At 44.8% G+C, this 25974-nt stretch overlaps 1 protein-coding gene across 1 annotated transcript in view; it reads left to right on the forward strand.

Annotated features, from left to right (window-relative positions):
- Nucleotides 1–25974, forward strand: part of LOC147701524 (circularly permutated Ras protein 1-like) — a 223338-nt gene that overhangs the window by 179912 nt on the left and 17452 nt on the right. The window contains exons 12-16 of the mRNA XM_086930201.1: nucleotides 10774–10901; nucleotides 15056–15140; nucleotides 16055–16161; nucleotides 22629–22741; nucleotides 23183–23294. Of these exons, the coding sequence (XP_086786327.1) occupies nucleotides 10774–10901; nucleotides 15056–15140; nucleotides 16055–16161; nucleotides 22629–22741; nucleotides 23183–23294 (545 nt within the window). The remainder of the gene's footprint in view (nucleotides 1–10773; nucleotides 10902–15055; nucleotides 15141–16054; nucleotides 16162–22628; nucleotides 22742–23182; nucleotides 23295–25974) is intronic.

Raw genomic sequence — 25974 nt, forward strand, 5'->3', positions numbered from 1 at the left:
ATACAGACAAGCATGTACAATGCAATGGTCTCGGCATTATTAAAGGTAGAGCTATTGGCATTGCTCATGGCATTTGTTTTAATTTGTTTAAATCATAAATAAATGGCATTGTCATTTACATTGCTAATAGCTTAATCGTTAAATAAATGGCATTGTCATTTACATTGCTAATAGCTTAATCGTTAAATGAATGGCATTGTCATTTACAATGCCAATAGCTTAATCGATGGCAAATGCATGACCTACTGCATTTTCACCCACAGAGCCACCCACACAAAGCCACCCACACACACACATACAGAGCCACCCACACAGAGCCACCCACACAGAGTCATTCACATAGAGCCACCTACACAGAGCCACCCTCACACAGACAGAGCCACCCACACATAGAGCCACCTACAAAAAAGCTATCCACACATAGAGCCACCTACAAAAAAAGCTATCCACACAGAGCCACACACACAGAGCCACACACACAGCGCCACACACACACAGCGCCATACACACACAGTGCCACACACACACAGCGCCTCACACACACAGCGCCACACACACACACAGAGCCACACACAGCTCCACACACACACAGCTCCACACACACACAGCGCCATACACACACACAGCGCCATAAACACACACAGCGCCACACACACACACAGCGCCACACACACACACAGCTACACACACAAACAGAGCCACACACACAAAAAACAGAGCCACACACACACAAACAGAGCCCCCCCACACACACAGAGCCACTCACACACCCAGAGCCACATACACACCCAGAGCCACATACACACCCAGAGCTACATACACACCCAGAGCTACATACACACCCAGAGCCACATACACACCCAGAGCCACATTCACACCCAGAGCCACATACAACCCAGAGCCACATACACACAGAGCCACATACACAAACAGGAGAGCAAGCACAGCGAGGGGGCAGGAGAGCAAGCACAGCCAGGGGGCAGGAGAGCAAGCACAGCGAGAGGGCAGGAGAACAAGCACAGCGAAGGGGCAGGAGAACCAGGGGGCTAATGTTTCTTGCGACATTTAACAGAACAATCTGTTATTTAAGCAGTTGTCCTTTTACTCTGTTTCTGACAACAATTTGGGTGCCTTTGCCGAGGCCAGCTCCCACCTCAGCAAATAACACACCTGCCAAAATTATAACAGCTGAGGAACATGCATCCAAGTGTCAGCGTGGGGTGTGCGCACACAGAAGGGCTATGCACTTGTGTTTGTGCCGCGAAGCAGGGGGGAGTGTGTCTGGGTTATCTCAGGGTGAACACAACCAGCAACGAATAGTCCTTTTAGCAAGCAACATAAGCACCAAAACACGTCTGTGCAAAGCAGCTCACACGAAGCAAACAGGGACCAGACTTTACACAGTCTTAATTGTGCATAGAATTGGTTTGTCCAATAGGCAAAGACCCTGACGCACGTATTCTGCAAAAGGGCACACAAACAGCAGGATTCTACAGCAAAATATCAACAAACACCTTTAGATGAGAAAAAACCCACTACCGGGCCACTTTTGAAGCACTTTGAAGCTTGTGAAAGTGAGACGCTGCCCTGCTTTCGCAACAGCGACTGAACGTGAAAAGTGCAGGACAGTGTCTCTATGAAGAACGAACTTATCGTCCCTATGTTGCTCAGTGGTAGCTTTCCTTGGGGTGCACAGCGCCAAGTTCACCCTTGGCTGGCCAGGGAGACGTCCCTCAGCTTTGTGGAGTGACAAAGAGTGCGGACCAGTACAGGGAGTCCTCTCAAAATTAACAAGGCTACCCTATTCTTAATTGGGCCAGGGGGCAGTGCGCAGAGGACAAGTGTGCCCTAAATCCATGCACTTGGCTACAACCTCCCCTCCCCCTCCCCCTGGAAGCTCGCCAAGCAGGCTTCAAAATACAGTCATCAGGCTTCAGGGTAGGTTCCAGTAATGTTTTAAAAAATGCCACAGTGTCAAGACTTCCAGAATCATAGCCAGCATTAGATCAGTGCCAGCAAAAACTCAACGGTCATTAAAGCAGGGCTCCAAATATCCTCGTTGGAGAAGGCAGCATAGAGTCACCACGTTGTTCCTGCGGCGCTGTGTACAGAACCTGAAGAAGCGAGCATCCCAACATGGCCGCCGAAGGGGATTACAAACAGCGAGGAGTGAGCGCTCTAGTCTTCGAGAGCGCGCGAGCAGCTGTGGAGATGAAGCGCACAGCCGCTCTGGAATCTGCGCACTTCAACTGACCTCTTCACCGGAGTCACAGCGCGGCTCTGAGTGAAGTTCTTGTTCTGAGGGAATTCCTGTCAGCGCTTCTGTTTTGGTTGTTCTTATCGCATGCGCAACGTGGGATTCTGGCAAGTGTCTTTAATTGTAGAAGTCGTAGTATGTATTTAGTTGGTGCCACTTCACGAAACTCTAGTTAGTTATCTCTGGTATCAGAATTGGGGTCAGTACTCCTTCACAGTTCAGTCAGTTCTATACGACTATATTAGTTTACTCATAGCTAGGTTCTAAGTCATTCAGTGTCTACTTCAAAGTTCATTCCTTGAGTCGGGACTTACTCCATTCCAATTCCTCAAGAGTGTTGTCAGACCATTCTCCATTTATTCCTTCGCTTTGACTACTTGTGAGGATAAAACAGAACATAGCCTGTCATCAATCACCTCCTGGGGCTTGTACAGATTATACTGAGGGTAAGAGACTTCGTCTGTTATTTTCCAATTAATTCACAGCAATTGTCCAGAGTGTTTCTTGAGTTCTTTTTCAGAGGTAGTGGGCATAGGAATCAGTGTCGACTCCAGTGTTACTTGAAGCTTCTGACAGATTGAAGTACCAACCTTCACTCGAGTCGACATGGCTGAGGGATTTGATATGAACTCCTTGGCGGGAATCCTAGAAGGGTTACAGGCCCAACTTACACGTTCCACAGAAGAGAATAGAGTCCTGAGGGATGAGGTAAAAAGGTCCCAACAAGAAACTCGTCACATTCAACAGAAATTAGAGGAACTCTTAGTGGGAACAACTCCTTTACCTAGCTTCAACTCCTCTCAGAACTCTGGTGCAGAAGTGGCCACGCAAGTAATTCATTCAGTGGCACCTATTGTCCCCTTAGCCAACCCAGAACGCTTTAGCGGGGACCCCCATAAGGCCCAGATTTTCCTGACCCAATGTTGTCTACATTTCTTGTGCAGATCAGTAGTGTTCAAAGAGGATCAAGCCAAGGTCGCATTCATGTTGTCTTACTTGAGCGGCGACGCCGCAGCCTGGTCTATGCCGTTGGTCTCTCGAAACGACGCAGCTTTGTACGATTTCAATCGTTTCAAGAAAGAATTTCTACGAATATTCGACAGAAGAACGGCCAATCAAGCCACCGACAACGAACTCCTAGACCTTAAGCAAGGCAATCGAGAATTGGTAGCATATATAGCTCAGTTCAACAAACTAATCGTCGAGACAGATTGGCCCGACAGTAAACGTGCGGCGATATTCTATCGTGGTCTCAAAGATGAAATAAAAGATGCATTGGCGCAGATCCCGAAACGTCCTCAGGAAATCTCAGAACTTATTGATTTAGTTCTTCAAATCGAGCATCGATTGTTTGAAAGAAGGTCAGAAAAGAAGCGAGACTACAAGTCGTTTGTGCCACGCCTAGACCGTATGAGACCCGAACCCTCAAAACCTGATACGGGTACCGGAGAGGAACCAATGCAAATAGGTTCCATCAGGGGCCCTCTCTCTCAAGAAGAAAAAGATAAAAGGCGAGCAAATCAGTTGTGTTTGTATTGTGGTACCTCGGGACATTTTGTGAGGGAGTGTCCGAAGAGAAACAAGAGTAACCAGGGGTTAAAAGATCGATCCCACCAGTAACAGGAGTTGCCCTGGTGGGATGTTCCGAACAGTCAACTCATGAACCTCAGCAACTGATTAACACATTGCAGTCAGCGGCCCCTCATCTTACAGTATTTTTTACAGTCAAATTCGGAACCCAGAAATTGGAAGAAGTCTCAGTCATGATTGATTCGGGGGCCACTGGGAACTTCTGTGACCTGAAATATGCGCAAGAAATGGGCATAAAGGCGATCAAGAAGAAGAATCTCGAAGTCGTAAAGGCAGTCGACGGCTCCAATTTGACTTCAGGACCCATAGTAGAAGAAACAGAGACCTTAGAATTGGAAGGGTTGCAGGGTCATCAAGAATTTATTAGATTCAACCTCATAGACGCACCCCAGTTCCAGCTGATTTTAGGGTTGCCATGGTTGACCACGCATAACCCGATTATTGATTGGGAGAGGAGAACGGTCAAGATGAACTCGGAATTTTGTCAGAGGAATTGTTTTACTAAGAACTCAGAAGAGTGCGAGGGATCGCCGGCTACGGAGTTGGCCAAGTTGTCGCTCCACATCTGCACTGTTAGCGCAGTGGAAATACCAAAAGAATACCAAGATTTGGCGAGTGTGTTCGACAAAAGGAATGCTGAGAAATTACCACCACACAGAAGCTATGATTGCAAGATCGAATTGGAAGCCGGTGCCAACCTGCCCTGCAGTCGAGTTTACGCACTCACTGAAAAGGAGAACATCTACCTCAAAGAGTATTTGGAAGAGTATACCAGGATGGGATTCATAAGGCCATCACAGTCTCCAGTTTCGTCTCCGCTTTTCTTCCGGCCAAAGAAGGATGGGACTCTCCGCACGTGTATCGATTACAGAGCCTTGAACCAAGTTACAGTGAAAAATCGGTACCCATTGCCACTAATCAATCAACTATTGGATCAAGTCAAAGGAGCAAAGATTTACACCAAGCTTGACCTGCGTGGAGCTTACCATTTGGTGAGAGTGGCCGAGGGTGATGAATGGAAAACAGCCTTTCGGACCAAGTATGGGTTGTTTGAGTATCAAGTGATGCCTTATGGGTTGAGCAATGCCCCAGCAGCATTTCAAAACTTCGTTAATGATGTTCTGAGAGAATTCTTGGACCGAGTGGCTGTCGTCTATATTGATGACATATTGATTTTTTCCGACAACATGGAAGATCATGTCAAACATGTGCGAGCTATACTCCAGAAGCTTTTGGATAACCACTTGTACGTGAAATTGGAGAAGTGTTCTTTTCATGCCGAGAAGGTGGAGTTCTTGGGATTCATGTGGTCCGCAGCTGGGGTCGAGATGGATAATTCAAAGGTCCGTACCATTCAGGAGTGGTCATCGCCAGGAAGTGTGAAGGAAATCCAAAGTTTTATTGGTTTTGCCAATTTTTACCGGAGGTTCATTCCTAATTTCTCGTCTAAGGTCACTCCCATCACTCACCTGCTAAAGAAGGGACAAAAATTTGTGTGGACTGCAACTGCAGAACAAGCCTTCCAGGACTTGAAGACGGCCTTCATTAGCGCCCCCATTCTAATGCACCCTGATCCGGAACAAGCCTTTTTCGTTGAAACTGATGCATCAGACTTCGCAACCGGAGTAATTTTGTCACAGAGGAACAAAACGACGGGGCAACTGCATCCGGTGGCCTACCGGTCCAGGAAGCTGTCGGACACGGAGCGCAATTACTCCATCGCCGACAAGGAATTACTGGCTGTTCGAGAAGCATTCCAAGATTGGCGACACTACTTACTGGGGGCCAAGCATACTGTCACTGTGTTTACAGACCATCGCAACCTCCAATTCCTTAAGTCTGCTAAAACACTTTCGCCACGTCAATTGAGATGGTCCTTGTACTTCTCAGAATTTGACTTCGTGATCACGTACAAACCAGGTGCGAAAAACGGGAAGGCCGATGCTCTTTCACGCATGAACCCAACAGCCGAAGAGAAACCTTCAGTCGAAGAACCCATAGTTCCATTGAAACAAATAATCGGAGCCATGCAAATGAAAGAATTCGATGAACAAATTCAGCAAGTCTGCTCAGAAGAGGATCTTCGTAAGTGGGCCGAGGCAGATGGTAAAAGAAACCTTGTCGAAGGACTCCCATATCATGAAGGCAAGCTATATCTTCCAACCAGAAAACTCCAAGAAGAGGCTTTGAGAGGTTGTCACGATGATCGGATGGCAGGCCACAAAGGGGTCAAGAAGACCGAAGAACTGGTCCGGCGACACTTTTGGTGGCCAGATCTGGCAGCCCAAGTAAGACAATATGTTTCGACCTGTGAAATCTGCATCAAAGGGAAGCCCAGTCGTCAGGCCCGCAAGGGTTATTGCAACCCTTACCTAACGCACCCTACCCCTGGCACACCGTGACATTAGATTTAATAGTGGATCTGCCCTCTAGTCAAGGTAACACAGTGATTTTGGTGGTGGTGGACTCATTTTCCAAAATGGGACATTTCATTCCTTTCAAGACTGTACCCACAGCTTCGCAATTAGTGCAGACATTCAACCAACACATCATTCGGGCACACGGAATTCCACAGGTAATCATTTCAGATAGGGGGTCACAGTTCATGTCGAAATTTTGGAAGACCTTTATGCACAACTTAGGCATAGATGCACGTTATTCAACTAGTTATCACCCCGAGACAGACGGTCAGACCGAGAGGTTGAACCAGGAGCTAGAACAATATTTACGCCTCTATCTGTTAGAGCAGGATGTTGAATGGTCCGAATTACTGTGGACTGCAGAATTCGCATACAATAACGCAACTCATGATTCCACAGGGTTTACTCCATTTTACTTGAACACAGGCAGACATCCAGCTATCACACTGGGGAAACAGATTGGGGAGGTCCCTGCCGTGGCTAGAGTAATGGAAGAGCTACAGAGCTCTTACAAAAGAGCTTTGAGCAACTTAATCAAGGCCAAACAATCCTATAAAAAGCAGGCAGACAAAAAGAGAAGACAAGGCCCACAGTTTAAAAAAGGTGACCAGGTGTGGCTATCCACAAGACATTTGAGATTAAAGGGTAATCGGAAGTTTCAGCCTAGATTCATAGGGCCATTTAAAATTCAGAAGATCATAAATCCTGTAGTGGCGAAGTTACAATTACCAAAGTCATTGAAAATTCATCCGACCTTCCATGTTTCCCTTCTGAAGAAAAGTCCAGACAAGGTCAGGTTAAAAAACTCTCCACCCGCCATAGTGGTAGAATCGAGCGAAGAATACGAAGTCAGCAGAATCTTAGATTCCAAGGTGGCGAGGAACAAACTGTATTACTTGATAGAGTGGAAGGGGTACGGACCTGAGGAGAGGTCGTGGGAACCAGCAGTCCATGTAAATGCCCCACGACTAGTTGAAGCCTTTCATCAGGCACACCCCAACAAGCCCGCTGTGGAAGGACCATTCTTGAAAGGGGGTACTGTCAAGACTTCCAGAATCATAGCCAGCATTAGATCAGTGCCAGCAAAAACTCAACGGTCATTAAAGCAGGGCTCCAAATATCCTCGTTGGAGAAGGCAGCATAGAGTCACCACGTTGTTCCTGCGGCGCTGTGTACAGAACCTGAAGAAGCGAGCATCCCAACATGGCCGCCGAAGGGGATTACAAACAGCGAGGAGTGAGCACTCTAGTCTTCGAGAGCGCGCGAGCAGCTGTGGAGATGAAGCGCACAGCCGCTCTGGAATCTGCGCACTTCAACTGACCTCTTCACCGGAGTCACAGCGCGGCTCTGAGTGAAGTTCTTGTTCTGAGGGAATTCCTGTCAGCGCTTCTGTTTTGGTTGTTCTTATCGCATGCGCAACGTGGGATTCTGGCAAGTGTCTTTAATTGTAGAATTCGTAGTATGTATTTAGTTGGTGCCACTTCACGAAACTCTAGTTAGTTATCTCTGGTATCAGAATTGGGGTCAGTACTCCTTCACAGTTCAGTCAGTTCTATACGACTATATTAGTTTACTCATAGCTAGGTTCTAAGTCATTCAGTGTCTACTTCAAAGTTCATTCCTTGAGTCGGGACTTACTCCATTCCAATTCCTCAAGAGTGTTGTCAGACCATTCTCCATTTATTCCTTCGCTTTGACTACTTGTGAGGATAAAACAGAACATAGCCTGTCATCAATCACCTCCTGGGGCTTGTACAGATTATACTGAGGGTAAGAGACTTCGTCTGTTATTTTCCAATTAATTCACAGCAATTGTCCAGAGTGTTTCTTGAGTTCTTTTTCAGAGGTAGTGGGCATAGGAATCAGTGTCGACTCCAGTGTTACTTGAAGCTTCTGACACACAGTTCTTATTTGCCAAATTAAGTTCTTTTAGGCCAGTTCAGTGCTTTTGGTAAAGTTCCTGGAAAGTACGGTGCTTACTAGCGCTTCGTAGAGCTTTTGTACGCTTTGTACGGCTCTCAGGGAAGAGCCCCACTATACCTCATGCTTCTCGCATGAGGCGGCGTACGGCGCGATCAATGTAAATGGAAGGTACGAGGCGTACCAGCAGCCGTACTAAAAGTGCACTGTTCTCAACGCACGGTTTCAGCGTGTTGCCGCCTCCAAATCGCAATAACTTCCCAAAATTCATTAACTAATTAAGAAATGTGGGGATGCCGGGAGAGGGAGAGTGAATCTGAATAAACCAGCCTTTACCCGCTGTCCTCCTCGCGCCCGGGGGTGTTTGCTGCGTGGGGTACAAAGTCCTCGTTGCTCACAGGCGAGTGGGACAGTGCTAAGGGTTGGGCGCCGTTTCCGGGACCCTTGTGCCCTCTGGTTAGACTCCCTGGCAGTGCGCTCGTACTTTCATCCTTCCGAAGTCGATACAATGGGCGCACTGGCTTTATGTCGGTGATATAGTCTGAAGGTTGTTACCAGTATGAACCCGGAATTAGTGCTGCTCTGTACAGCACGACCAGGAGGTGTCCTTTTATCAACATCGGGCTGTCGATCAAAGGAGTACCAGTGACTTTGGGCAGAGATGTATTTACTAACAAGTGTCCCCCAATTGACAAAATTGGGCGATTATGGACATAGGAGAAATTTCGCATATTACGCTTGATCCAGCCGGGTTAAGGCCGTAGCCCCCTCAAGTTGTTTTAATTCACCGCGTGCCAGAGTTGTTAATATTGTGAGTTCCTAGCGGCAGTATTAATACCAATATTGGACGCTATCTAAATGTAAAAACTTGCTTTTTTTATTTAGAGCTGTATAAAGCACCGCGTTTTAGCTTTTGTTGACTTTTGTGCGCCTCGGATTTTCATAATATTCTTTTTTACTGCTAGTTCAAGGTACACCGCGCAGAAGAAAGTGCAGTTCATAAAGCACGTTCGGTACCCGTCCCTGTAATAACTGACTTATTTTAATAATTGGGTCCAACACGCCAACGTGCATCAGGCTGAGCTGAGCACGTTGTTTCGACTACTTCCCTTTTGACAAACGTTGCAAGACACTGTGATGAATGAGCGCTCCCGCGTCTCTGGCCTCCTCTTAATTTGCCTGTGAAATTAATTGAAATTTAGCATCTGGGGGATTGCGGGCTACCTGTAAATGTGAAACAATGGAATTTAATTTTCTACTTTCACGTTTCTGAATTAAAAAGTGTGTTTTTGTTTATGCGAACAAGACTCTGACGGGCACAGGTGTGACTGTCACTGGTGGATGCAATTGCGGTTCGAAGTGCATTTCGTAGACAGCGCCTGGAGTGAGCGGCTTCGTGGCGCTGGCCTGGCATCAGTGAAAGGGAGGATCATTCTGGTGCGTTGATAAATCTATAGGGATCTTTGTGAGGTATAGGTTAAAGGTTACAATTTGGTGAAATAGATTAGCGGGTTAATGCACAACCTGCGGTCGCAATGTGAGTATACTCTGCATCTGCCAATCAGATGAACATAGCTCAGTGTGACTGTCGGAGCTGTGCGTCACCTACAGGTTAAAGCCCTCACCTTTGGCGAGGGAGCCCACGAGGTGGTACATTAACCCGTCGGGCTTTAAAGAGAAGGTGACACCAGGATTTAGCCAGTGCGTGTGTCTAACCTGCAAGTCCCAGAGGTTCAAAGTCCAGAAAAGAGCTCGTGTGCAAACCTGTGTGTGCCCCAAAGTAAAAAAAAAAACAAGGCTGCCCCCGTGTGTTGTACAACTCTAATGAGAACTGCATGGGACGGGGGAAGAGAGGCAGGACGGGGTGGAAGAGACCAATCATAGACGGCAGAGGAGAGGAAAGAGAGGGCGATGAAGATAGACAGAGGAGGAGAGGAAGGAGAGATGGAAACAAATACAAGTATGAGTTGTAGGAGGAATTCTAGAGGACCGGAAGAGAGAGGAAGAGGATAGGAAGGGAGAAGAAGACAGGAAAGCAACGGCTCACCTTCACTGCGAAAATAAAAATGGCGGCCGCAAGCTTCCGAACATTTTCGGATTCGGGGCGTGTTTTGGCGTTGAGTGATATATGACGTCACAGGTGGAAAGAATGCCAAAAACACGCCCCGAATCCGAAAGAGACGGGGCTTGTTTGGAGTGACGCCACTCTCCTCCAATGGCTGGCCTCCGTTTAGGAAGCCAGCCAATGGAGGAGAGATAGAGGAGAGAGGCGGGTTCACGCCCCGTCTAAAAAACATTAATTCTCCTCCCAGAAGCTGGCAAGCCAGCCTTCGGTCCTCGACCTAAAAAAATAATGTTAGGGATGGTGACACACACACATATACCTATAGAAACAAACATACAAACTGAACCCACAGGAAAATACCCACATGAACAGGATGAACAGGGATGGGTATTTGTACTGGGGGAAAGGTGTGCCCCCTCCCTGTTAATGCAGAGACATTTGTGCCTCTCTTCCCTGTCCTTCACCTTTGTACTCATCTCTCATCTCTTTGCTCTCATCTTTTCATTCTGTGCCCTCCTCAGGTCATTATCTGCACTGATGGAAAAGCCAACACTGACCTGGGGAACCTGGAGGACTGCAAAGAGGACATCATGCGTCAGTACGCCAAGCTCTTCTACACAGATCTGGCTGACTTTGCCCTCATGCACAGGTGAGAGATTTCTCTGAAGGAGAAGGCAGTGGAAATTGATTCTCAAGGTGAAGTGCATTCTCACTGTGATGCTCCAACCCTTTTGCTTTTGGTCATTCTGATAGATTTCTTGGCCCATCCTTCTGTTCTCCAAATCTACTTGTGGCCAGTTACCCAGGGCTGGACTGGGAATGCAAACCGGCCCTGGCAATTGAGTTGGGCCGGCTGCGATAGGGGTGTGTGTAAAACACTGCAGCTTTTGTTACAGGGGGCAGATATTGCAGCTATGCTGCAAACCGGCAAAACCAGCCCCTGGCAACAAAAATATACCCCTGATCCAAAACCAGCCCCCACCCTTGCAGCCCACCGGGGAAAAGCCCCGTGCCTGCTACAGCCAGTCCTGTCCTGCAGTTATCCCCACATGCACATTACCTTCACTTTGTTAAATCCAGATGTGTGGCTCGGGCTGTGGCTTCCCCTGTTCTGCAGAGCGGGAGACACAACTCTACATCGTCCCCATCATTGTAAGGCCAATGAATGTCTGCGAGATATACGAGTCTCAGATGCCCTCATTACATTCTGCAGGGCGGGCCCATCATATTGTGTTGCACCACTGATTACGTCAGTGCTGTAATTAATCCAGTTTAGGGCTACTACTATCTTGCCAGGGCTGGCACCTCCAGTCGGATCCCCTCACTTCCACTGCCCCGTCAGTCTCGACCTTCTAGTACCTCTGTTTTCTATTAGTGTCTCCATAGTGCTTAAAACTTCCCTAGTTCAACACGCCCCATTTACACCAGTGTTAGAAAATTACTAGGGTTAGATCTCACCCTACTTCTGAAATAGTGTGTGGTTCTGGGGAACCCAGCATTGGCTATGTAAGTTTGTCGCCTTTTTTCATGTACACAGTGGCATACAGGAAACTGAAGGAGAAGATTGTTTGTGGTTCCCGCCATTGGTCTTCATGTGTGGTGTGGTGGCTGCTGGAATGTTTTGCACTTTGCTGATGGTAGATTTGCACTGTTAAGAATGTTTTGAGGAGTGGAAACTGTAGAAGGATGTGATTGGTCACAGTTTTGTCAGTGGGGTCACTTGACTGGCACGCTGGCTACTGGTGTGCTTCTGCTGGGGAAAAATATAGTCAAAGACTGCTCCAACGTGAATGTGACTACAATGCTAAATCTGCGAGTGATTGAGTGAGGATTCCTAAATTCCATAAGCTAGTCCTGCTCTGAAATTTTCAAACAGGGGTTGAAAGACTATGTTTTTGTGCAGACTTTTGGGTTATGAAAAGAGTGACTGAGACTGATGTTCATACTAGTTCCCTAACTAAAGATCCCATGGATATGGTGAGAGGAGCCTATTTTCTGAGTGTGCTTGATTTGAGCAATGGGTACTGGCCCTTGCCCATGGTGCTAAAGAGCTGAAGAGGGTCAGAGGCCCCCACCTACTTTGCCAATTTGAGATTCTGCTCTTCACTGAGAACTGTCCATGAAACATTCCAATGCATGGTTAACAAGTCTTGATTTGTCTGAAGCCTTGTCTGGAGAACTAGTGTTATCTATGGGGACAACATAGCTGTCTTCAGTTCCAGCTGCAGGAGTTCCTGGGCCACCTCTAGACTGTGTTGCATGAACTACAGAATGCCAAGCCATCCATTAAAGCACCAAATGCCTAAAAGGCCAGAACTCTGTGTGTGCCCTGGTTACTAGTAGGGACTGTGAGGTATGACCTTTCTGACCAAAGTGTAGGCAAGACCCAGGAGTATCTCATATTCCATATGCAGGTGTGAGCACATACAGAAATCTTGTGAACAGTTATGGGCCAATAACCATCTCCTTGACAACTTTACCATGTAGAAAGTAGTCCAAGAAAGCCACCTGGACTGTCAAAAGCCAGGTGCCAATCCTTGTTATTGATGTGTCATCATAGGCAAACATGGTTCAAGCATGTTTGTTATGATCCAGGCCTGTCTCACAGATTGCAGTCTTGTTAGACCGGAAGGGGTGCACAAAGCGTTACCCTGTTAGTGCTAAAGGGCTACTGCCCTTACCAAGAGTTGAGTAGCATGAGCATGGTGGTGGCAGCATACATGTTTTGTTGTAGCGATCAGAAGCATGAACAAGCCTTTTTGCCTGAGTCATTGGGGTGACTCAGGTAGTTCCGCTGCTTTGTACCTAACTGGTCCTTAGCCTAGATCATGTTATAATGTAGCTCTGTGCACCACCAGTGTGATTCCATGTGCATGTTCTAATGTGTGTGCACCTGTGTGTTATACACAGAAGATGATATTATTTGGCCCGAGGTGTAGGGTGGGAGGGGGACACTCAGAGTTCTTCCGGAGCGCAAGAACACGGTCCACTTGAGGGCTTTTCCTCGGATCCCCATCTGGTGGAGGGTGTAGTGGGATGCGGTGCCGAAGGCTGCAGAGACATCGTGAAGGACCAGGCCAGCAGTTTCTCCCCTGTCTAGGAGAGCCCTGATGTCATCTGTGGCTGCGATTAAGGCAGTTTCTGTGCTGTGATTTGGGCAGAATCCAGACTGGGAGGGGTCCAGGAGGTTGTTGTTTTTTTCGAGGTGGTTGGTGAACTGGATGTTTATTGCTTTCTCCTAGATTTTAGCAGGAAATGGGAGCAGGGAGATTGGCCAGTGCCAGTGAGAATAAAGCGGCTAAATGTTGCAGCAAATTCCACGCCCCTGTTGCTGCTCACACACACGGGTCAATCAAATATATTTCAATGCAGGTGGGTTGCAATCAGAGATAGAGTAACGAGAGCAGCACTATTACATTTTACACCGTTGTTCTCTTTCACAAATGAGAGAGGTCACAGGCTTTCCATGTTAAATCAGGTTTAACACCCTTAGCATCCTTTGCATTTAGGAATGTTGCAGTCAGCACTAATGCATCAGCACCGGAAGTATCAGAACACTTTTCAATTTGGGTGCAATTTATACAGACTAGTAAGGCAATCGTTTTTCTAGTGGTGCTCTTAATCATATATATTGTATTTTTAGTGGGCTTTCTTCTTATAGGAGGCTTCCACTGGAGTGTCCACGGTGGAGGGAGTGTGCTCTCTGTGAATTCTTTTTTTTTCTTCATTTGCAATGATTATTGATTAGGTTTAGTCATTCGGTCAACATCATAGGAAGAACTAGGTCTTCATGAATTGTAATTGGTTTTCAAATATTCTTATCTTTGCCAGGAGAGCATTCTAGAATTCCAGCACTTGGCTGCATATACAGAGGAAGAGGGCCTCTAATGCCTGGCTTGTTATATGCATGGGTAGTCAGTTGTGAGGCATATCAGTCTTGAGTGAATTGTTCTCTTCTGTGAATATTGTTTTTAGCTTTACCTGCATTAAAGCTGGGCATTTGAAGTTGATAGCCCTATGGATGATGCACAGGGTCTTGACAGTTGAACGCATTGAGTACTTTATGGCCAATGAGATGTGCTCACATATGTGAACGTGTAGTAGGTGTCTTGCAACAGCATTATGAATTCTTACTAGTTGATGCAGTAATAAGTGAGATCTTTTTATAAAATCTGTTGCATAGTCAAAATGTGAACTCCTGAGAGAGGTGTTTGCCATGAGCGTCTATGGGAATCCTAGGCTGGCATTAGAATAAGGATCTAGAAGGCACTTTTCATTTACTTGGGGTAACAGGCATAGGTGAGACTCCAGGATCAATGCCAGGTTTCCTACGGCTGCCAATGTTGTTGGTGATGCTCTAGGTTCCTGGGGGCCAGACGTATTCTTCCAATCACCGAATGAGGGGATCTTCTTTTGGATGTGTTAAGTTTAAGGTGGTTAGGGAGCATTCATTGGTTATTGGCTTTGGAGACATTAGGCTAGTACTCGTTTGTCAATATTGCTTGTGTTGTCCAGTTATTGTAAGGTATGAGTATTACTGGCATAGTTGTAGCAGGTGTTGTAGTGGGCAAATGCATGTCAAGTACTGCAGGTGGCAGAGATAGACATTGAAGAGGAAAACTGTATGCATTGATCTTGAAGGTAATCCTGACTTGATGCTGGAAGGCAACAATGTTTGGGAGGGGGGGTGGCAAGATGATGCTTGATTTGATGGAGAGGTAGGAAGAGATTGTGTCCTGGGTAATTTCTTTGAAGACAAATTCCTGTAGCTTCTCTCACTTTCACTCCTACTTCTCTCCGCAGTGTGGTTGTGTCTGTGTTGACCATAGAAGGCACAGACTGTAGTCTCCTTGAGCTTGGACAGTTGGCCAGTAAGACAGGAGGCAAGGTAAGTCATTTAAGATTATATTTATGTGTTTTATTGTTTTAGTTCCTATATTTCCTGATTTGAAGAACCTTCTCCTATGTTGTGGTCAGGTTGTATCACATAAATTCTTTACATAAAACAAATACAATTCATTTGAGCAAAAACACCCATAACCCATGGCTGAAACGGGAAACAACCTTTACAAGGCAACTTTTACAACCCACTACCATTACAACTAAACTTTTACAACGCAACATCCATTACATTGCATGCCATTACAACGCAACCATTACAACGCATGACACTACAACGCATACCACTACAACGCATGTCATTACAACGCAATCATTACAACGCATACCATTACAACGCATACCATTACTTCGCATAGTACCCTTACACTATCCAACACTTACCCTACTGTTGCACCCCCTGGAGTTAGAATAGTAATTTTTCCCCCTACACTATCTAACACTTACCCTACTGTTGCACCCCCTGGAGTTAGAATAGTAATTTTTACCCCTACACTATCCAATACTTACCCTACTGTTGCGCCCCCCTGGAGTTAGAATAGTAATTTTTACCCCTACACTATCCAATACTTACCATACATGCAATGTAATGTTATGCGTTGTAATGGTATGTGTTGTAAAGGTAGTATGCGTTGTAATGGAATGCATTGTAAAGGTAGTTTTTAAAATTTCGTTGTAATGGCATGCGTTGTAATGGAATGCATTTTAATGAATGTTGCGTTGTAAAAAATGCTTTGTTAAGGTATGCGTTGTAAAAGTATGCGTTGTAACGTCATACATCAGCTGAAACAAGGGTGTCTACCTGACAAATGAGAGGAATTGGGCAGCATTTTTAGTGGAGAGAAGTAGCGGTGTGGTAACTGAGGTAGTGTGTTCCTTTTGTTTGGGTCTCCTCTGTCTCAGGTGAACATTGTGCCTCCCAAGCATCTGTACAGCGAGTTCCAGTCTATTGTGGAGACCGAGGTCATTGCCACCAATGTCAAGCTGAAGATCTTCCTGCCTCAGCCCATGTAAGAAAAATTTATTTTGCAGAGAAATATAAAGTGTGTATATGTGTATGTCAGTCTGTGTGGTTAAATGTGAAAACAAAGCAAAACTGGATTAGATCAGTGGCATTGCTAGTGGGGCAGGAAGGTCTAGGTTTCATCTCTATTCCATCGTGTTCCCTCTGCACTCCATCAGTACAGCTTATCACTAAACACAAATATTGTATGCTAACAGACATGCCAACATCTGTGAACACCAAAGATGTTGGAAAAAAATCTAGAACCTTTATTTAATTTTGGTGTTACCTTGTAATGGAGTTATGTAGATTTAAGCTGGAGAAAATCGAAATAAAATAGCTTAACTCCAGGACTCTGTCCTCTAGGCCCAGAGAGGTGGGCACTATGTGCTACTTCAGGAGTCTCCAAAATGTTCAGTACGAGGGCAACATCCTATATTTTACAAATATTTGCGGGCCAAAAAAAATCAGGGGCATATCAGCAAGGGCTGTATCTCCGCTTTTTTGGTGTCAGCAAATGAGGCAAATGGGGCAGGTGTAAGGGGTGATGGCGACTTCTCAACAGCAGCTTATTGTAGGGCTATGGTACCTTATATGAAGACACCAGATTCAGACCCCTTGTTAAGGTGGGGTAAGGATGGCAAAATATTTTTTCTAGTTATGCACAAGTAAGACAAGGGCTTGGGAAGATAATTTGTTGGGGACTCATTCCCTGCATTTCAGCAAGGGCTGTATCTCTGCTTTTTTGGCTTTAAGAGCCAAAAAAGCGGAGATAAAACTATCACCCTATTAACAAGAGGGTGCTAACATGCATAATCACATGTTAGCACACTTTTTCCCTACGCCTCCCTTTGCATCTCTCTTATGCATTCCCAAAATAACGGGAGAAATGTCCTAAACCGACATTTCGCCAATTATCAATCGGCACGCTAACAAGCATAGCGATAAGAAAAGTAGCGCTAACTGCAGTTATTGCTACTTTCCTTAGGCCTGCTTTTAGTTTGACTTAGCCATGATATCCAATGGAAGGTGGATATCTTGGTTAAGTCTGCCATACCCTATCAACAACGTAGCACCAAACGTTGTGCAATTATCGCTGGAATCCCAGCGATAATTGCACATTTGGCAGCTAACGCGGGTATTTTTATCGCTCTGGAGATAAACGTCACTGAGAGCGTGTTATCTCCGCGATAAAAACAAGAGATAGCCGGCGATAATTATCCTAGCGCTAAATGCGCTTAGCGATAATTATCGCCGGTTGTTGATGATATGTCCCTCAGTTTTTTTAAATGAATGAATACAATTTAAATGAATGAATAAGATTTACTTGGATCTTTTGTGTAAGCAGCATGATATGTTTCAGAACAAAAGGGATATGTGACAGTTACAAAGAAAGAATGTTGTGCTTAAACTGAGAAATTATATATAATGAGTAAAAAATGTAAAACATTAACAAATGCTCTGACAAAATAATCAATTACTTATCTGTAGGTAAGAAAAGCAGACTATTCATTTCTTAATTACGTGGGTCCTGTGACAGACCTAATGAACGCCTCCTTTGCCCAGGGTCTGGTGCCACCTACTTGGAAAACTGCTGTTGTTAAGCCTCTTTTAAAGAAGCCCAATTTGGATCCTTCGGACCTGTCTAACTTTAGGCCCATCTCTCTGCTGCCGGGGCTCGGCAAAATTGCTGAACGGCTGGTCAACCAACAATTGTCAGCCTTCTTGGAGTCCAATGGACTGCTCCGTGTCTCGCAAACCGGCTTTCGCCCAGGTCAGGGTACCGACACCGCTCTCTTGGCGGTCGTCGATGAAACTAGACGTATTCTGGATTCAGGAGGATCAGTGGCAGTGATCCTCCTGGACCTCAGTGCGGCGTTTGACACCGTGAACCATCAGGTGTTGATCCGGCGGTTGGCTGAGGTAGGGGTGTCTGGGGTGGCCCTGCAGTGGCTGAGATCATTTCTTACCGGACGAACATACCAGGTCTGGGACGGCGGTGAGCGTTCTAAATCGATCCCCCTCCAGTGTGGAGTGCCACAGGGCTCCTCCCTTAGCCCTACATTATTTAATGTTTATATGGCCCCCCTGGAGGACATAGTGTCTCCGTATGACATCAAGATCGTCAGTTATGCGGACGACACGTAGTTGGTGGTTTCTTTATCCCAACTGGCTGAGAATCCGGATACCCTGCGCTCCTGTCTGTCGGACGTTCACACCTGAATGGAAGAATCTGTCCTTAAGCTGAACGGCTCGAAGACAGAAATAATGCTGCTAGGGAGCAAATCTCCTCTTCTTCCCTTGACCAGCTGGCCGAGCTGTATGGGAGACCTCCCGGACCCCAAAGAGGTGATTAAGAGCTTGGGAGTCTGGTTAGAACAAGACTTGTCATTTCGGACCCAAGCTAAGAAAACTGCAGGAGTGTGTTTCGCCCTGTTACGGTCTGCTCGAAAATTTTTCCCTCTCTTACCAGTAACATCGAGGAAGCTGTTGATTCAGGGCCTGATAACATCCAGATTGGATTACAGCAACGCCATCTTTCTGGGCGCTCCTGAATCCACCCTCAAGACTCTTCAGCAGGTCCAAAATGCAGCGGCAAGGCTGCTTATGGACGTCCCGAGGACGCAATCAGCGAAACCCGCCTTAAAGGCGCTGCACTGGCTTCCAGTGCGGGAGAGAGTGAAATTTAAGGCACTTTGTACAGCCCACAAAATCCCTTTAGGGAAAGGTCCCCTTATTTTAAAGAACTTAGCGATCCCATACAAAGCAAGCAGAACGTTGCGATCTGATCAAAAACACCTTCTTTTAGACCCTAGAGTTAAAAGGGCTCACACGGGCGGGAGAAGATTCTCATTCAACACGGCGAAGCTGTGGAACTCGCTCCCTTTAAAATTACGTGCCGAGACCTGCACACTGCGTTTTCGCAAAGGTCCTAAAACCTTTTTGTTTCCCGCTTGAGTGCTTTAAACTGGCCGTTTTTACTATCTGATGGTGTCTGGAAAAGCGCTGGGATGCCTAAGGGTAACTGCCCGCTATATAAAATTTTAAATAAATAAATAAATAAAATTAATTACTTTTAAATACTGAAAATTTACAAATTCAGATGAAATGAGAATTTGTCCAATTTTGTGTCACACAATAAGAAAAACCAACACACTTGAGCCATTGATAAAGGTCCAACAAAAATGAATTCAGTTTGCTCCTTTCTACACAATTCTGGCAATCAGAGTTTTCAATCATAAACAACAAAACATGAAGCACAAGATTAATGGGAATGATGAAACAGATTTTTTAATTTCAAAATATCACAGAACTGAGGAGCCAATTATTCGAATGGGCTTCAAATGTTCATCAGATAAATTTGCTTGACATTTGGACTTGACATACTCAATTTTTTAAAATGTTTGTTAGAGTCTAAAGATATAGGGGCATATTACCAACGAGTAGCAATATTTATCGCTAACTAGGCTTTGCAACGATTTTTTTATCGCTAAGCATCGCCGGAAATTATCGCTGAGATAACTTGCTATTAGCAACGTTTATCTCAGAAGTGATAAAAATCCTCATGCTAACTTTCAAATGAGAGATTATCGCTGGGAAACCAACTATAATCTCTCGAAGTTTGGCGTTAGCTTGATGATAGGGGCTCACAAACTTAGCCATGATATCCACCTTCCATAGGATATCATGGCTAAGTCAGGAAAATACCAGGTGTAAAAAAAGCAGTGCTAACCGCGGTTAGCGCTACTTTTTTTTTTATCTCTAACAGGGTTAGCGATATCCTTGATAATAGGAGAAATGTCGCTTAACAACATTTCTCCTATTATTTTTCTCTGGAACGCCCCCTTTGCATCTCATTAGAGATGCAAGGGGAAGCGTAGAGAAAAAGGGTGCTAACATGCGAATTTGCGTGTTAGCACCCTGTTGTTGATAGGGAGATAATTTTATCTTCGTTTTCTTGGCTTTTAAAGCCAAAAAAGCAGAGATAAATCCCTTGATAATATGCCCCAAAATCTTGTAGTGGGCCGGGCATGGCCCTCGGGCCGTTGTTTGGAGACCCCTGTGTTACTCCTTAGGCTTTCAATATCGCTTCACATTGCTCTTCCTGGCTGCCTTCACTTTATCTCTGGAAGTGCACAGCATGTGGGGCATTTGTAGTTTAAACGGTTGGCACAGTGATCTGCCCACCATCAGCCTTATGTTTACTGTACTAAGACCTTAATCTTATGAGTAGCTATCTCCAGAAATACCAGCAGTAAAATAGCATACATTTTACGAAAGGTTCATGGATTCATTGTTTTATGATGTAAATATTTTCTTTATATCGCATAAAGGAACGGTTGCCCTTATAAAAGAAGGAACACCCACATTCACATATTAGACAATTATCGGTTCCCTTCCCCTTTCTATCCCATCAAATATAAGTTCTAGAGGCTTCCCTAGATCTAATTTATAGGGGGTTGGGGTGACTTGTTGACCAGTCCAACTCTGCAAGAGAGAACGAAAAGTGAGAGGGATGAAGAGACATCAGAAGTAGTGACAGGACCTAAGACAGCCCTGCTGTGCTCATGCATAGTATCCAACCCAGATACATATGCTCAAAGGATCGATGAAATGAACCTAAGATTCATCGCTAGAGGATACCCGCCAGAAACCACCGAGGAAGCCATAAGAAAAGTATCTGTGATTGACCGAGAAACAGCTTTAAAGAAGACAACCAAAAAAGAGGCAAACCGGATGGTAGTCGTCTCCAAATATTCCACATTGAGTGGAAGATACAAGAAAATCATCCTAGAACACTGGAGAATCCTGGCATCGGAACCAGACTTCAAAGAAATGTTCAAAAATCCTCCAATTTTTGCGTACACCAGAGCAAACAACCTAAAGGAGATCCTTTCGAAAGAAACACCAAGCCCAACCATCTATAGAGGTACAAAACCGTGCCTTAATTGCAACAACTGCAACAATATCATCACTGGCAGTAAAATCAATCACCCCATGAGAGGCACAGAAATCAAAGTGAAAGTTAATGCAACGTGCGACTCATCCAACCTTATATATTTACTCAAATGTCCTTGTGGAAAGATCTACATAGGAAAAACAGAGCGAAAAATAAAAGTCAGATTGAACGAGCACAAATCCAATATCAGGACCAAGCAAACAAAATCCAGCGTGGCCGCACATTTCATGGAAAACAATCACACCGTGGCACAGTTGAAATTTATGGTCCTTGAAACTGTTGATAAAAAGGAAGGAAGGGACAACAATAAGTTCCTTCTCCAAAGAGAAACTTCATGGATTTACCGTTTGCAATCTTGCAAACCTTTTGGTCTGAATGACCGTATCGAACTAAGTTGCTTCTTATAAATACCCGGCTGGGTATACAAGGACACATTCGTCTTATGCGAGTTTACTGAGATGTCATGTACCTATTGTTTACATTTAACATTCACCTGTTTTTGTTATGTTTCTCTATCTCACAAGTGGCAATACATCTTACTTGTTTCAGCATATTTACCCTTTGACACTTCCGGTATTTTATCTTCTCTTTGCACCTCTGTTGATCACCCTCTCGTTTAGATTCTATCTTTTTGACCCGTTCCAATATGGCCCCCACCTTCACCGCACTTTAGTCCTTACTCGATTTCCTTCACCGCCAACCCCGTGCTTTGTTATTACCGTGTCAGTTTCATTAGCGAGCCCACACACTAACCCGGCGACTTCACGCAGCAGCAAACCCGCCTGGAGACCTCGACAGTCCCTTCACAGAATCCCGTTTTGGTAAGCCGAGTTTAGCCCCTGCCAGTCAGCCTCCGCTATATTCACACTCACACATGGAGTGTTTCCCTAACCGCTAACCCTTCCGTTTTGATCCTTACAGTACCGCATTACAGCTCCATGTACACATGAGCATTTTTTTTACTTTATCTTCCCCACTGTTGTTACTCGCCACTCGCCCACAGATCCCTTTCACTTTTTCTGGGTGCGCCCATAACTCTCCTACACAATTGAGCCACCTCGGCATTTTAATCAACTTTTACCGGTCTCCCCTATACCTCCTTACACAGACTTTTGTTTGTTTAAATTCACTATTGGGATATGTTTGAATTTGTATATTGTTTTTTGATAATGCAATTTCGATACAAATGCAGATCGTTCTTATTTTCAGAGCTCCTTGAGAAAGGGTAATCGACCCGAAATGCATTGGAGCGACGATGATTTTGTGTAAAGTTACATAAATTGGATGAAATTAATCCATTAATGAAAGACTTATGAAAAGATTAATTCAAATCAAATAAATTTCGGAAATCCAACGGAGTCTATCCATTCTTGAACCAGAGGGAGTGCCCAAACACTGGGATGTGCGCACTGACCGTGTTCACACATATTTAAGGCTCATGCTGTAGGTGCCATTCCTCATCACTCTATAAAGCTCCTTACAGGACGTGATGTCATCTTCTCTTCCCTCTAAAGGTTCTTCCTCTATGAGGAGCACACCCTTCCTGCTCTGGACCGCCCCCTTGGCAGCGTCAGCAAGGACACCGAGGTGACATTCGAGTTCAGCACGCATGAGTCCAAGCACAGTGGTGAGTGACAGGGAACTCTGCGCAAGAGTCAGCAAATGGGGCAAATGGGGCAGGGGTAAGGGGTGATGGCGACGTCTCAACAGCTGCTAGTTGTAGGGCTATGGTACCTCATATGAAGGCACCAGGTTCAGACCCCTTGCTAAGGTGGGATAAGGATGGCAAGATGATTTCTAGTTATGCACAAGTAAGACAAGGGCTTGGGAAGATAATTTGTTGGGGACATATTGCCTGCAAAACACCAGGAAGTAATTAGGTGACTCTAGGGGTAGGGGCTGCATAGGTTACCTCACTGGTGTCCCTATTAACCCCGGCCTATCTCTCCCACTGATGAGAGCTGCATTTTTTGTCAGTACCTTTTGGTAATGCTTGTTTGTTGCTGTGCATTCTGTGAATCCATTGACCCAGCTCTTCCCTCCTTGTCTCTCTTTACCGTGGTCACAGAGGCATTGCGGTACTCCGAGCTGCCATTTCAGGCCCAGCTGAGCTTCACCATGCCTAATGGTCATCTTGCCGTCCGAATCCTAAGCCAGAAGAGACCAGTAACCAATGACAGGTACCAGTCAGCACATGTGTCTGTTTATCAACAACTGGTCATGCCACACATTGGTATTTGTATTGCTGTAGCAGTTGTGAAGAAAATGGCAATCATCTTTCTTATCAGAGCACAAGTGGCGTCAATATAGAGGAAATGTCCCATATCTCCATACACACTTCAGATGTTATAGACAGGTTGTGTAGCCTCCCTCTGTGTATTTTGCTTCTGACTACTAGCAACACTGAGCGATCCCCTCTATTAGAGAACGTCAATCTCCTACTCAAAGAATAAACTAGCTTTGACATTCCTCCCTTCCTCACCCTGATTCTGAGGGAACTCTTCGTAGTCACTCACTTTTGAAACACCACTTCTTTTCTTCAGTGATCTCAACACGTTGCTCAGAATGCTTTGATGATAGAAGCTATGTGAGCGGGGAAACATCCTTTACTACGCAACTTTTACAACGCAGTGCCTTTACAACGCGGTCTTTACAACGAAAACCATTACAAAGCATTGCACTGGGGGGTGCTCTAGGAATGGGAATAAGTTTAATTTATTATCCAACACCTTCCCTAGTGTCCACGGGGACTGGAGTTGGAATAGTAAATTAAACTATTCACTATCCAGCACCCCAAAGCAATATGCGTTGTAAAGGTATTCGTTGTAAATACCGCGTTGTAAAGGCATGCGTGGTAAAAGTATGCGTTGTTACATCATACATCCATGTGAGCGAGACAAGGTAACCAATTTTCCAAAACTGACTCTCCCTCCATTCAGAATAGCTTCCAATAAGCATTGGCAAAGCCAGTAGCCAATAAGGCTTGCCTTTAACATTGGGGCACACAGATATTGACTTTACCAATGCTTGAATGTTTTTGACATTCTTTATGACAGAAACCCTTGAAACATGGACAACCAAGCATAAGCCTGCGTGTGCACATATGGCAACCATCTTTCAATAGAGTTTGGTATATTTTATTACTGAAACCACATCATGATGGGCGCCGTGCGTACATATGCATTTGAACAGGCTATCCTCTGAACTACTGTCAGAAGTTAAGCACGTATTAGTTTAAAAAGTTAAACTTGTCCTTATTATTGAGCCTGATCTTCATGTTTTGGTCCACAGATTTAGCTACTATTGGAAAAGAGTATGGCCCTGATTCACAAAGAGCCTCTGCACTCTGGGCGAAGGGTCCGCAGCTGTAGCGGGATCTTCGCAGCCGTAGCGGGATCTTCGTACTGCAGTTTGCATTGTGGAGATCCTGCCACAAGAGAGCAGATCCTGCCACGAGAGTGAAGATTCAACCATGAGAGCTAAGATGCTGCCACGACTGCGGAGTCTCCGCCCCTAGTGCACAGGTTCTTTGTGAATCAGGGCTATGTGTGTATGTTTGAGGGGTAGGTATAAAACACAAATTAAGCTATAAAAGAACTGTGTGCTGGACATGTGATGGGGCAGAGGGAATACAAGTTGGAACATATAAGATCTATTTACAGGTTTGGGGGACTTTTTGCAATCACCCATGTGGGGATATGAATCAATGGGGAAAATCGATACAGTGCAACATTGACATCACTGAGGTATCCTGGTGACTCTGATCCAAATACATAAATGTACAAAAAACATTAATCCAACTCTTATCCCTTTTCTCAAAATTAATTATCTTGCTCAACTAAAATGTTTTGTCTTGATGATGACCCGTTCCATTACCAGGGCTGGACCACCGTTGACTCTTCAGACAATTTGAATAGAACAATAATTACCGTATGGATAGTTTATTGGACACTTGTGATCTGTACCTATTACAAGAACTATTACACCGTTTCTCTGTCCTTTTTCCTTCCTTTTATACACATATCTTGTACAGTTTTTCTTTATATTCACTATGTGATCACATGAGCCTAGAGCACGGATTTTTCAAACTATGATCAATACTGGTAAAATATATTAACTCATTCTGATACCAAAAGGCGGGCTTTTTGTTGTCATTTTATTATTGTTGTTTTATGAATTGGATTATTCCTGATTGTTTTCTTGGAACCTTTATTGTACATTTATATATTGTTGACCCTGGTTCCAGGTGGTGTTTGGGTTGCCCCTGTTGTGATAATTTCTTTTTTTATGTTTAATAAGCGTTATTAACAACAATATTGCAAAGAATAAATAGAATCATTACCTATACAATAACTATTAATGAGACTGATAACCTACAGCAGAAGAGAAAGCTGATTACAATTTTTAAAACAAAAAACTATGGGGAGGAAGCGGAAGGAAGAAAAAGAGAAGGAATAGAATAAAATATATATCATACAACTGAGGGTCGAGTAATATTATACAATGATATAGAGTAACTGAAACAATTAAGGTAATTAATAGGTGAATATAGTGGTAAAGGGTATTGAAAAAAGAACAGAGAAACCATTCATGGGGGCTTAATATTTTCAGAACAATTGCAAGATATTTGTTGTTTTGCAACCCTATTCAAATAAGAAGTTAGTGCTAACCCAAATAAGTCTCTGTTTATGTGCGGTATACAAGAAGAGGCAAATGTAACATCTAACCTATGACAGTGACAAACATTATTCACCATGCTGTAATTAAACGTTTTGAGGAGGATTTCCAGTTTAATGAAAGGCCAAAGTTAACATGAGGTCAATTAAACCTTGTTGGAAAGAAGGTAAACCCAAGGTGTCA

Source organism: Lissotriton vulgaris, chromosome 7, assembly GCF_964263255.1.
Source record: "Lissotriton vulgaris chromosome 7, aLisVul1.2, whole genome shotgun sequence".
Classification (NCBI taxonomy): domain Eukaryota; kingdom Metazoa; phylum Chordata; class Amphibia; order Caudata; family Salamandridae; genus Lissotriton; species Lissotriton vulgaris.